Source organism: Rhincodon typus, chromosome 36 (assembly GCF_021869965.1).
Source record: "Rhincodon typus isolate 14 chromosome 36, sRhiTyp1.1, whole genome shotgun sequence".
NCBI classification, from domain to species: domain Eukaryota; kingdom Metazoa; phylum Chordata; class Chondrichthyes; order Orectolobiformes; family Rhincodontidae; genus Rhincodon; species Rhincodon typus.
This window is the reverse complement of record NC_063367.1, coordinates 21,303,541-21,317,357: the sequence shown is the minus strand read 5'-3', so window position 1 is coordinate 21,317,357 and position 13,817 is coordinate 21,303,541. Positions and strand designations below refer to the sequence as shown.

Here is a 13,817-nt window from a genome sequence, read left to right as displayed (position 1 = left end):
TTTTTTCCTTCACAGATGCTGCCAGACCTGCTGAGCTTCTCCAGCAACTTTGTTTTGTTCATGTGGATATACAAGTCCACAGGGACCTCTTCCAATTTCTTTTTTTTGGAGGGGGGGCACTTATAGAAAGAGGAGATGATCATTCAATTATAGTTCTTAAATTTTCAATCGACTCCCAGACTCAACAGCTTTTTGGGAAAGGAAAAATTTCCATTACTTTACATGTGGTGCACCATGAGATCACCCTGAATCGTCTAACATTAACTTTTAAGGTTATAATCCATGATCTACAAGAAGAAAGAGATTTATTCCCATTAAAAGAAACAATGCCATAGTATCCATCAAAATCATTAATCATCTTGAACATGTCAATTTGATATCTCTTTAATTGTCTATAGTCAAGGAATGCAAGCATAGTTTAATTTTGAAAAACATGAGGATAGATAAGTCCCCTGGGCCAGACGGGATATACCCAAGGTTACTATGGGAAGCAAGGGAAGAGATTACTGCCCCTTTGACAATGATCTTTGCATCCTCACTGCCCACTGGAGTAGTACCAAAAGATTGGAGGGTGGCAAATGTCATTCCCTTGTTCAAGAAAGGGAATAGGGATAATCCTGGAAACTTAGGACCGGTCAGTCTTTCTTCTGTGGTGGGCAAATTATTGGAGAGGATTCTGAGAAATAGTATTTATGATTATTTGGAAAAGCACAGTTTGATTAGAAATAGTCAGCATGGCTTTGTGAGGGGCAGGTCATGCCTCACAAGCCTTATTGAATTCTTAGAGAATATGACAAAACACATCAATGAAGGTAGAGTAGTGGATGTAGTGTATATGGGTTTTAGCAAGGCATTTGATAAGGTTCCACATGGTAGGCTCATTCAGAAAGTAAGGAGGCATGGGATTCAGGGAAATTTGGTTGTCTGGATACAAAACTGGCTGTCCCATAGAAGACAGAGTGTGATACTCGATACAAAGTATTCAGCCTGGAGCTCGGTGACCAGTGGTGTTCTGCAGGGATCTGTTCTGGGGCCTCTACTCTTTGTGATCTTTACAACTGACTTGAATGAGGAAGTGGAAGGGTGGGTTAGTAAGTTTGCCGGTGGTGCGAAGGTTGGTGGAGCTGTGGACAGCATGGAGGGCTGGCGTAGGTTGCAACGGGACATTGACAGGATGCAGAGCTGGGCAAAGAAGTGGCAGATGGAATTCAACCCAGAAAAGTGTGAAGTGATTCATTTTGGAAGGTCAAATTTGAATGCAGAATACAGGGTTAATGGCAGGATTCTCGGCAGTGTGGAGGAACAGACGGATCTTGGGGTCCACGTCCATAGATCCCTCAAAGGTGCTACCCAAGTTGATTGGGTTGTAAAGAAGGCGTACGGTGTGTTGGCTTTCATTGGCAGGGGAATTGAGTTTAAGAGCTGTGAAGTTATGCTGCAGCTCTATAAAACTCTGGTTAGACCACACTTGGAATATTGTGTTCAGTTCTGGTCACCTCATTACAGGAAAGATGTGAAAGCTTTAGAGAGGGTGCAGGATATTTACCAGGATGCTGCCTGGACTGGAGCGCAGGTCTTATGAGGAAAGGTTGAGGGAACTCGGGCTTTTTTCATTGGAGCAAAGAAGGATGTGAGGTGACTTGATAGAGGTGTACAAGACGATGAGAGGCATAGATAGAGTGGATATTCAGAGACTTTTTCCCAGGGCAGAAATGACTATTACAAGGAGGCATAATTTTAAGCTGATTGGAGGAAGATATAGGGGAGATGTCAGAGGTAGGTTCTTCACACAGAGAGTGGTGGGCGTGTGAAATGCACTGCCAACAGTGGTAGTGGAGTCAGATAATTCAGAGACTTTTAAGCGACTCTTGGATAGGCATATGGAGGACAGTAAAATGTAAGGTATGCAGGCTAGATTGATCTTAGTAGGATAATAGGTCGGCACAACATCATGGGCCGAAGGGCCTGTTCTACGTTTCTATGTTTCAACAGTACAATCTATCCTTGTAACTTAATCCCTTTAGTACCTATATGGTACTGGTGAATCTATGCTTCCACTGATCCCAAGCCAACATATCCTTTTGGAGGTGTGGTGCCCAGAGCAGAAGGCTGACTTCAAAAGACCTCTAGCCAGAAATCATTAATTTATCAGAGTATGAAGGGTTATTACAACATGGAAAGCACAACATGATGCTCGATTGAAGCTCTATCAAGATATAAATATCATGACCTAAGTCTCAGTAAGGGTAACTGGATTATGATCAGGAGCTGCAACGTGCTTATTTGTCTGTCCTTAATCAAGGCACATTGCAGCTTTCCAGCCGTTATTCACCAACTTAGTACAGACTGCGGACTGAACCATGACTTTTCCCTGCTCTGGATGTTAGATGCACTGCACAAAGTACATTTTTTGGCTCAAGCACTCTACTGTTCAGATGGTCTACGCCTCCTCCAATACCTATTCAATACTCTTCTAGAGCAATGGATGACCATTATTTACACAGCACAGACCTTCATTTGGTACTTGACTTTCCCTGCGTAGTGCTTTATTATAAAAGCTTGCTCCATCACCGCTGGGAACTCAATATAATTGTTCCCTTCATACTGCCGCTTGAATTTGTCCAACAGCGTCTGATTTGTTGCCTGTGGAAAACTGAATTGAAAGGAAAATAATTACATATAAAACCTCAGCTGTGTGATTCTTATCAGCGTGGAAACAGCAGGATCTAGTTAACCTAGTTGTTTCATAGCTTTCATAAAGCATACCCTGCTACTGAAGATGGAACTTTGTTAGACAGGCTTCATCCTTGGCCTGTGCTGAGTTAACTGATTTCATCTGGAGTGGCACTGTGTTCAGCATTAATACCCCTAGATTATAAAGGGAAGAAGAGAGGAATGGGTTTCAAAAAAGAAAGAGCTAATTTGATCATGTAGCTCAGCTGGTAGCATTCAAATAGAATCAGGTCATACATCAAAAGTCCACTCCAGGACTTGATCACATAATTTAAACTGACACCGCTGGAATGACTATGATAGCAAGAAATGATCTTGGATATGATGATGTAGAACCCATATGGGTGGAAGTAAGAAATAACAAGGGGCTGACTACACTGGTGGGAGTAGTCTAAAGAACCCCCTAATAGTATCGGCTCTGTAGGAAAGAATTAATCATGAGGTAATGAGGGAATGTAAAAAAGGCAGTACGCTAGTCATGGGTGACTGTCATCTTCATGCAGATTTGGAAAATCAACTTTGCGAAAATAGCCAGTAGAATTTAGAGAGTATATTTGGGACAGTTTCCTGGGTCAATATGTCATGGATTCAACCAAGAATCAGGCTATTTTGGCTCTGAGAATGTCTAATGAGGAAGGTAAAGTAAGTAAGAAATTCCCTAAAAAACAGTGACCATAACAGAGTAGAATTCAGCATTTAGTTCAAGAGTGAGAAACGTGGGTTGAAATACCTGTGCTGAACTAAGGGTAGTTTCACAGGGATGAAATGCGAGTTGTCTTGAGTGGACTGGAAAAGGAGTATAGTAAAAAAGATGCTTGAGGAACAATGGCAGATAGTTAAGAAATTAGTTCGTGACTCATGGTGTAGATATAGCTCAGTGAGTAAGACAGGATTCTAGGGAAAGGGATAAAACAACCATGATTAACTAAGGAAGTTAAATACAGTATCAAACTGAAAGAAAAAAGAACATACAACGTAACAAACATTCGTGGTAAACCAGAAGATTAGGTAGGTTTTAAAAGCAAACAAAAGATGACCAAAAAATGAAGCAGAAAATAAATTATGAAGGAAAACTAGCAAACATGATTAAAATTGACAGCAAGAGCTTCTTTAAATATATGAAAAGGAAATGAGGGGCCAAAGTGTACATAGGCCCCTTAGAGGACAAGGCTGGGGAAATAACAATGGAGAACCAAGAAATGACAAAGGAGTAGAGGATCCTTAAAGGATGCAGTAGCAGACCATTTAGAAGTACGTAACAAAATCAAGCAGAATCAGCAAGGCTTCATGAAGGGGCAAACACACCTGGCAAGTTTATTAGAATTCTTTGAGGAAGCAAAGGGCAACCAATAGATGTAATGTATTTAGTCCATAAGGTACCATACAAATCTATTTAATAAGAGCCTGTGGTGTTCGGGTAGTGTATTAGCATTGTAAAGCATTTGCTAACTAATAGAAGATAGGGAGTTGTGATAAAAGGAAGCATTTTCAGAATAGTAAAATGTAACACAGGGATTGGTGCTGGATGCACAATTATTTATAACAGAAATTAATGCCTTCGGTGAGGGACGAATACACTATCGCTAAGCTTGTCAATTATGATACAAAAATGGCTGGGGAGGCAAGTGGTAAGGACAATACAAACAGCCTAGAGGGATATAGACAGGTTGCACGAGTGGACAAAGACTTGGCAGATAAAACACTATGTGGGAAAATGTGAAGTTACAAACCGGAAGAACAGAAATGTTGAATATTACTTAAAAGAGGAAAGACTGCACAACAAAGAAATTTGAGGTCCATGTGCATAAATCACAAAAAGTTAATATAAAAGTTCAGTGGGTAATAGGGAAGGAAATTCAAACGTTGACCTTTATTTCAAAGGGAATGGAGTATAAAAATATGGTAGTCATGGTAAAACTATACAAGGCAATAGTTAGACCACATCTAGAATATTGTGAACAGTTTTGAGTTTCCGATCAATTAAAGGATATACTGGCATTGGAGGCAATCCAGAGAAGATTCATTACGTTGATTCCGAGTATTGAGGGATTCTTTTATGAGGAGAGGTTGAGTGGGTTGGGTTTGTACTCATTAGAGTTTAGAAGAATGAGAGATGACCTTATTGAAACATACGATTCTTAGGGGGCTTGACAGAGTAGATTCTGATGTTGAAGTTGTTGACTTGCTCGCCGAGCTGGCTTGTTTTTGTTCAGACGTTTCGTCACCATGCTAGGTAACATCATTAGTGGAGCCTCCGATGAGCAGTGTTATTCTACTCCGCTTGGAATTTATATTGTCTGGTCCGTTATGGTGAGTAGTGTCATTTCCGGTTTTGATCTGTATGGATTTGTATATGGGGTCCAATTCTATATGATTGTTGATTGAAGTATGGGTGAACCATATCTCTAGGAATTCCCATGCATGTCTATGTTTGGCTTGGGCTACTACGGTTACTCTGTCCCAGTTAACTGGACGACATTCATTATCTGATTGTACTGATATTAAGGAGAGTTCGTCATGCCGTTTTGCTGCTAGCTGATGTCCATGTATTCTGATGGCTAGTTTCCTTCCAGTCTGTCCGATGTAATGTTTGTGGCAGTTGTTGCATGGTATTTTGTAAACCACGTTCGTTCTGCATGTGGTGGGAATGGGGTTTTTAGTCCTTCTGAGTGTTTGTCATAGAGTGGCTGTGGACTTGTGGGCCACCATGATTCCTAGTGGTCTTAGGAGTCTTGTTGTCATTTCTGATATGTTCTTGATGTACAGCAGTGTGGCCAGTATGTTAGGTTGTACTGTGTACTCCTGTTGTTTGTTTTGTAGGCATCTGCGGATGAAGTTGCAGGGATATCAGTTTAAAGCCAGGATCTTGTATAAGTGACAACAAGGTGCAGGGCTGGATGAACACAGCAGGCCAAGCAGCATCATAGGAGCAGAGAGGCTGACGTTTCGGGCCTAGAGACATTGGGGTGGTTGCTGTGGCAGTTGAGGATTTGATCTGTATGGGTTGCTTTTCTGTATACTGAGATTTGGAACTTCCCGTTCGTCAATCGCTCTACTTTAACATCCAGAAAAGGAAGTTGATTGTTGTTTTCTTCCCTTGTGAATTTAATCCCTGTGAATACGCTGTTGATGAGGTGGTGGGTGTCTTCTAATTTGTTGCGTTTAATAATGACAAATGTGTCGTCTACATACCGGATCCACAGTTTAGGTTAAATGCGGGGGATGGTGGAGTTTCTAGTCTTTGCATGACTACTTCTGTGATGAGTCTTGAGACCAACGACGCTTTCTTTATAAGCCCCAGATTCGTTGCAAGAGTAGAAAATGTTAGACAGAAGATTGAGCTTGAATGAGAGACCCTCAACTATAGCTTTAACCTATATTTATCTTCCCAGATGCTCGCGCTCTCTCTGAATTTCAGCAATTCCACATTTTTATAATTTTCTGCAAGTAATGATATTTTCCATAAGATAATCAAGTTAAGCCTGGAAGATATTCTAGCAGTGTTGGCTGCCCCATGAGTTGGGTTTATTGTTCACTGACAATATAGGTCACAGCTAGATCAAGTTGGTCTCAATCATCAGGTTTAATGCAGCATGATCCAGGACCTTGCAGCAATCTCAAACCGGTTATTCACCAGCACCTGGATACAAATAATCACAGCCGTAACCCCCTCCATTTGAACATCGATTTGATCCTCTGGGCCAATGAGTGAGAGGTCTGTCTTGGGGCAGGTAAATGCTACCAACCAGCATACAGATATACATTATTTACAGCGATGACAGATTCTGTTGCTGTTATGAAATTCAATTTTGTTTTCATCAGGGATTACGTGACAGTCACATTCTGGTTCCAATTTGTGCTTGATTTACACAAAATACAAATAAAATCTCAGATTAAATTGCACTGCACTGATCAGGCTATCCTATTTGATGCTCTATGAGAATAAGAACGTGTAGTTACCAGGTATTTTAATAGTTACAACCTTGTGTTGTCACTTCTTTACAAATCACTGAAGAAACCAGAACAGACAGCAGTGAGAGTCGCCACCTTTGCAAGTATCCATCATGGATACTGACAAAATAATCTTTCATTGGACAGATTCTGAAACAACCAAAATGACTTATCCAAACTGTTCAACAAAGTCCTAGCCACTTTGAAATGATTCATTAAAGTTGTCCCTGTGACAAGGTCAACACTGGAGGTAGCAATTTGATGGTGCAAATTCAGGACAATATCCTATTTATAGTACAACACAGTGTTGATGTCTTAAAGTGGCAATGTCCCTATGGTCCCCATACATCTGTAAGTCTTATTTATTTCCAACTACATCACATAGGTTTAGTTATTGATATTAACAGGGCAGAGAAAAATAAAATGAAATGTAAGCTATTTCTCATCCTCCACTACAGTCTTCTAGCTGCTTTTACATCAAGTCAGTTTTAATTTAAATGCCAGGAGGACAGTTCATTACACTCATATCTAGTATGGCCAATTCCCTTATCCTGACAGTAACCTCAAATGAATCCTCTTCCATACCATGTGATGTATATCTCCTATGATGCTCCTAATTCATTAAGAATTGATCTATGAATAATGATATCTTTATGCACCAGTATTTCACCTTAGTGCTTTACAATGTTCCTTTTGAATGCAACCTAAGTTTGGAGGAAATAATCTGTGACTGAATTGTTCAGTAACTTTCATGAATCACAAGGACAAACTACTGAAATTTTAAATATTCCAACCCACCAGCAAAGACTGCTGAAATTCCAGAGCCGACACTGTCCATTTTTAGCATGTAATTCTTCTTGTACAATGTCAAATAGAAGACTGATTTTAAAAGAAACGTTGAACAGATCATGATGTTTGCAACCAGTTTAGACAGGAAGTAAAATAAGAAATAATTCTGGTAAGTTTAAACTAAAATAATTTATTGTTAATTAACTCTCCTTACATAGAATTATATTGAAGTAGCATAATCACAAATCTGGATAATTTTCTTAGCTCTGGGAAAAATGTGAAGCAAGGAAAATTAGTATATTGAAAGACTTACAAAGGCAGGAACAGCATTCAAATTAACTCACACAACTATGTTTAACTTCACAGTTAAGAAAAACGCTTTGCATTTGAGGTGGCCATAGTCATTGTTTAAACATAAGGAGTAAACCCTATTAGGACTGAAATCAGGAGAAATTTCTTCACCTATAGAGTAGTGAACCTGTGGAATTCACTACCAAAGGAGGTGGAAGAAATAGCTCGTGGCTAACGGAATCAACGGATATGGGGAAGGAGGTGGGATTAGGGTACTGAGCTCAATGATCAGCCATGATCATACTGAATGGCGGAGCAGGCTTAAGGGTTGAACGGCCTACGCCTGCACCTAGCTTTTGTGTTTCCATTCCAATCATGGAACTGTTCACTTTCTATTCAAAAACCCACTGCCAGCCTCCTGACTATTTAGCTGTTGGCCCACATCTAGTCTTCTTTAATGCTATGATCAGGAAGTAATTGCAAGGTATTCCACCTAAAGGTCTGAGTAGCATCAAAAGTTAGAACAACAAAGGTTTATCACTGCGTTCTTAGATTATGGGCTTGGAATTGTTTAAATATATTAGACATCCACCAATTAAAAGGTTATGTTAGAAATTAGAGTCAGGAATAATGTACAAAGAAAACTCTCCCAAACTACATGCTTTACTGTTTTAGTAGACATATTAATGAGTTAAATTAAATTAAGTGAATATGTCTCATTATATTGTGAACACAGGAATTTGGTACTGTTGTATCCATATTGTAAATTCACTATCGACTATATATTGTATCAGGTTATTCTGAATACTCACTTGCACTCCTCATCCAATAGGTTCAGTAAGCCTGTGGGTTTCTTGCTGATGAGGTTAATGCAACCACTGTTGTCTGTATAATCTATATTGTGCCAACTGATTCCTTCTGACCTGTACTCCTCCTGTAGGATGAAAATTTAAGGTTAAGTATAAAATCAGCAATATAAACCAAACTACAAGGAGCTTATTAGTCTACCAAAATGCAGATAAGGAATATATTTACATATTACTTGTCCTCTTTTCCTCGGACCTTTCTGTTATGTATTTGGAATCATACAGGTCTCCCGGACAAAAAAAGGCTGTTCAGCTGATTGAGTCTGTGCTGGTCAACAACAACCAGCTAACTATTCTAATCCCATTTTCCAGCACTTGGCCCATAGCCTTATCTGCCTTAGCATCGTGAGTGCACATATAAATACTTGGGCAAGTGTTACTCTTAAAGACAGCGGGTTCCAAATTCCCACCATCATCTGGTTTAAAAAAAACTTTCCTCTCATCTCCTTTAAACCTCCTGTCCTTTACCTTAAATCCATACCCCTGGTCAATGATCCCTCCACTCGAGGAAAAAGTTTCTTCCTGTCTATATCCATTATAATTTTATACATCTCCATCACATTCCCATTTAGTGTCCTCTGCTCCATGTAAGACAACTCCAGCCTATCCAACATCTCTTCGTAACATTTTTTGGGGAGGTTGACCTGTACTGATACACAGGCTGTGCCATGGAACCCAGACATTTGGTGCACACACAAATGTTAATTTCCAGCCTGTCCAAATGCAGAGCATATGGTTTCACTTGTGTAACTACTCAGAGAAAAGTCAACTACAAGTGCAAAAATAGGACTAGTCTTTTGAAAAGAGCGTAGTATCTATGTTGGAAAGCTGCCAGGAATGACAGGAGACTCCTAATGAGAAATGTGTTTCTGCTTGAAAAGGAAAGGAAAGATAGATTAGAGTTGGGCAGTAAAAGGATGAATGTGACATTTTGGACTCTAATGTCCAAAATAAATTGAAAGAATGATGCAAAATCAATAAAATCTACGAAATATGGCTCAAATCAATAGGTATCAATAGGTGATCTTCAATCACAGGCGATTCAGTTGTTTACAGGGTCAAGCTTTCTGTTTATGGGCAAATCTAAACAGGAAGTAATTTTTGGGCTATTATTCTTCTTAAGTGTAAATATGATGCACCTGCTAAGTACAAGTTATAGCATTTGGTTCCAGTGAACTCCCGATCCATCCCTCAGAAGCCCATTTTAACAGCTTCCATTTCAACAAGGAGCTCAGCATTTCAGTTCTTATATTAAATCCACTTTATTAATGAAGATGTAAAGTCCTTCCTTTACATTTAGAAATACTGATGGATCAATAGTATGAGGGTTATCGGAAAAGTCCATTTCCTGATTCACCTGTATGCAACTTAGCAAAATGATTCAAGGGTATGACTCAGTGTTAGTGCAGTCAGGCAGTCTCTCCCCTCTTTCCCAAAGGCAGATTACAATATAAAAACCAAAAGAACTGCGGATGCTGTAAATCAGGAACAAAAACAAAGTTGCTGGAAAAGCTCAGCAGGTCTGGCAGCATCTGTGAAGGAGAAAACAGAGTTAACATTTCGGGTCCGGTGTTCTGAGGAAGGATCACCCAACCCCGAAATGTTAATTCTGTTTTCTCCTTCACAGATGCTGCCAGACCTGCAGATTACAATATACTGTTTGAAGAGGAGCCAATCCACTCCTGAGCATATGCTGCTTCATGTTCAGGTCAGCATTTCAGCTCAAAAATACGAATGAAGGACAAGCATATTTTTATTCGAACAGCTGATGATGCTCTTTGCATAAAAGTGCAGGACACTACCAAAGGCAAAAAGTGGAAGACAGAAGTAGGATAACCCAGAAAGCACTTAAATGGCGACAAAGCTGATCTTAAAAGCTTGTACAACAACTTGTATTCATGTAGCACTTTTAACCTAGCAGAACATCCCAAAGCATTTCACAGGGACATAATCAGAAGACGATTTGACACTTTCTTTTCTTTATTCATAAACAGGATGAGGTCTTCGCTGGCTACGTAGCATTTATTGTCCATTATTGTCCTAATTGCCCAGAGGGCAGTTCAGAGTCAACTATATTGCTGAGAGTCTGGAGTCACATGTAGGCCAGACCAGGTAAGGATGGCAGTTTCCTTCCCTAAAGGACATTAGTGATCCAGGTGGGTTTTTTCCGACAATCAACAATGGATTGAGGGTCATTATTAAACTCTTAATTCCAGTTATATTTTACTGAATTCAAATTCCACTATCTGTCATGGCAGGATTCAAACCCAGGTCACCAGAATATTATCTGGGTTTCTGGATTAACAGTCCAGCGATAATACCACTAGGCCATTGCCTCCCCTTGGAGGAGCTACATACGAAGATATTAAGACAGATCATTAAAACCTTAAATCAACAATGTAGGTTTTAAGAGCACCTTCAAGGAGAGTAAAGCAGAGGTCTGCAGCAGGAATCTAGAACTTAGGCCTATGCAGTTAAAAGCATGACTGCTAACAATAGAGAGACTAAATTTAGGAAAATTCTGTCTCCTCTCATTACTGAGATGAAACCTTAACCCTTTTTCTCTCCCCACAGATGCTGCCAAACTTGCAGCATTCAGGTATTTTCAGCATTTTCTGTTTTTATTTCAGATTTCCAGTATATGTTATTTAGCTTTGGTATAACAAAACTCAATTTAGATCAGTGCAGATTTAGGGAGCAAGGAACAGCATGAAGAACAGTGAATTACAACTCTAAGAACATCAGAGGAAATGCAATACTCCGCAATTCTACGTTCCCTTATCACCTGTCAAGGTGGTGACATTTTGAGCAATGTAGGACTAGCTTGAGATTACATATGTAACCCAAACATTCAAGAGGCTCCCTCCTTAAGGGGAGCTAGAAGGGGAGATGTATTAATAATCTCTTTGGGGAGGAATGCCCTGATGAAACCAGTTTGGAGCTGTTAATGTGGAGCAATAAGTAGGAGTACACTCAAACTTTCATAAGCCTTTCTCCATTTGATAGTTTTGATAGGGGGCAGCATGATGCCTCATAGTGCCAGGGACTAGGTTCAATTCTACCCTTGAGCAACTATCTGTCTGGAGTTTGCAAATTCTCCCCATGTCTGCATGGGTTTCCTCCCACTGTCCAAAGATGTGCAGGTCAGGTGGATTGGCCATGCTAAATTGCCCATAGTATCCAGCAAAGTGCAGGCTGGGTGGATTAGCCATGGGAAATGCTGGGTTATAGGAATAGGGTAGTGGGGAGGGTCGGGGGGGGATGCTCTTTGGAGGGTCAGTGTGGACTCAGTGGGCTGATTGGCCTGCTTCATATTGTAGGGAATCTATGATTCTATAATTACTTTTGAATTAGTATAGTATTTGCAGTGCTGGCTTGACTAATTTTGCAGCAGTGCCAAATCTCAGTTAGTAACTTTCAGGTTAAAATCATGAACTAAGCTAAAAGGGTCCCAACAGCCTTTTCCATAGGTCAGGGAAACAAAAGACTATGCACTATGTGTTTTCCAAATTTTGTTTACCTTTGACCAATAACTAGCTTAGATAGATGAATCAGTCATTTCATTGTGTGTTGCTTCTTAATATTTACCTACATAACAAGAGCTATTCTCGTTCAGATAAAAATGTTGAGTCATCTGGTATGATGTAAAGCTCTGTAAATGCCATTATTTTGCATTCTTCAGTGAATATATAATACAGGAACAGGCGTTTACACCATTATTAACCACTAGTTCTCTCCCCCTCCCTCACTCAACCCATTTTCAGTCTTGCACTACCATGCAAGAAGGTATAAATACTACTAACAGCAACAGCAGCAATTATTCCTCTAGCCCCCTTTTAACTATGCAAACAGTGTTTAACAAGTGAGAGTCTAGAGAGAAAAGAACATCACAAAAAGACTGCCATATATGACCTCATCTAAAATTCAGTTTTATTCCTCAAGGACTGCAAACCGCTTGCCAAAGTGACACTGGCCCATTTCCAGCCAAAAAAACAACAGCTAGCTACATAATGTGTTTTTGTGTTCCAGCAAGCACTCTTTCCTAGTCTCAGGTCACAGCGTTATTAATATGAAAGGCATTTGTAACATTTCCACACAGAGTCAGCATTTCCTGGAATGTTTGGAAACAAAAAAAAATTTAATAAGCAAATTTATTCAATAGGTCACAGACAAAAGATATTTATCCTTTATGTCAAAAAATACACATTTAAAAAGGCTTTTTTACCTAATAGTACAACATAAATATTACATTGCAGCTTTGCTGAAACAAGTTTAAAGCAATAAATTAAGCACTTAAAGAGATTAAGCCTGTAAGGAAATACACAATTCCAGAGATAATTCTTTACCATTTAAGGAAACTCATGAATTAACGTTGCAAGGTTCCCCCAAGACATGTGGTTAAGAATCTGGCAAGCTTAATAACTGGCTTAGCACCATTAGTGTATAGGTCACAGATGGCATAAAAGCTTTTAAACTATTTGAAACTCCGCAAAACAAATATCCCGGGCAAGCGCTCACACAGTGCAGCAAAATTGCTCTGGCAGTAACCATCCTTCATGTCCACTCCTTTGAGAATATTCATGCAGCCAAGTTTACATACTCCACTATTTTGAACTGCTTTACTTCAACAGCATCAAAGCTGAAAGATAAAGCTCAGTCCTGCGTGACCTCCACACACTACACGCAAGGTCTGGTTGTGTGCTTTATTTGACATGTTTCTCACAGCTCCAAAGACCTGACACTCAAGAGGCAAGACACCTTCTTTAAAGACAAGACTCAGCACTTCCCCAAAAATATTCAACATCCTACATTCCTTATGCTTACAATTTCTTACATAGAACAATGATCATATCACAATGGCCTTTACTTATTCTGAAACAAAAATCATTTTTTTTAAAATAAAAAATTGCATTTTGTTATGAGACATCTTCATGGCAGATGGGATTTCCGAATATGACCATCTAGTCCAGAACTGGGGACACTACTGCTGTGCAATAAGACCCCAAACAATCACATTAGAGCTCAAAACCACAATCTTTTGCTAACACCACAATCCACAGTGAAGTCAGACACCTTAGCCATTAGAGACAACAAGGTGCAGGGCTGGATGAACACAGCAGGCCAAGCAGCATCATAGGAGCAGAGAGGCTGACGTTTCGGGCCTAGACCCTTCATCTGATGAAGGGT

The 13,817-nt window shown here is 39.7% G+C and overlaps 1 protein-coding gene across 6 annotated transcripts in view; it reads right to left on the bottom strand.

The window, feature by feature from the left end:
• The window catches only part of myo9aa (myosin IXAa), a 308,137-nt gene that overhangs the window by 129,308 nt on the left and 165,012 nt on the right, over positions 1 to 13,817 (bottom strand). For all 6 annotated transcript variants that reach the window (XM_048617105.1, XM_048617106.1, XM_048617109.1 and 3 more), the window contains 2 exons: positions 8,577 to 8,698; positions 2,512 to 2,653 (listed from right to left, as the gene is read on the bottom strand). In XM_048617105.1, the coding sequence (XP_048473062.1) occupies positions 2,512 to 2,653; positions 8,577 to 8,698 (264 nt within the window). The remainder of the gene's footprint in view (positions 1 to 2,511; positions 2,654 to 8,576; positions 8,699 to 13,817) is intronic.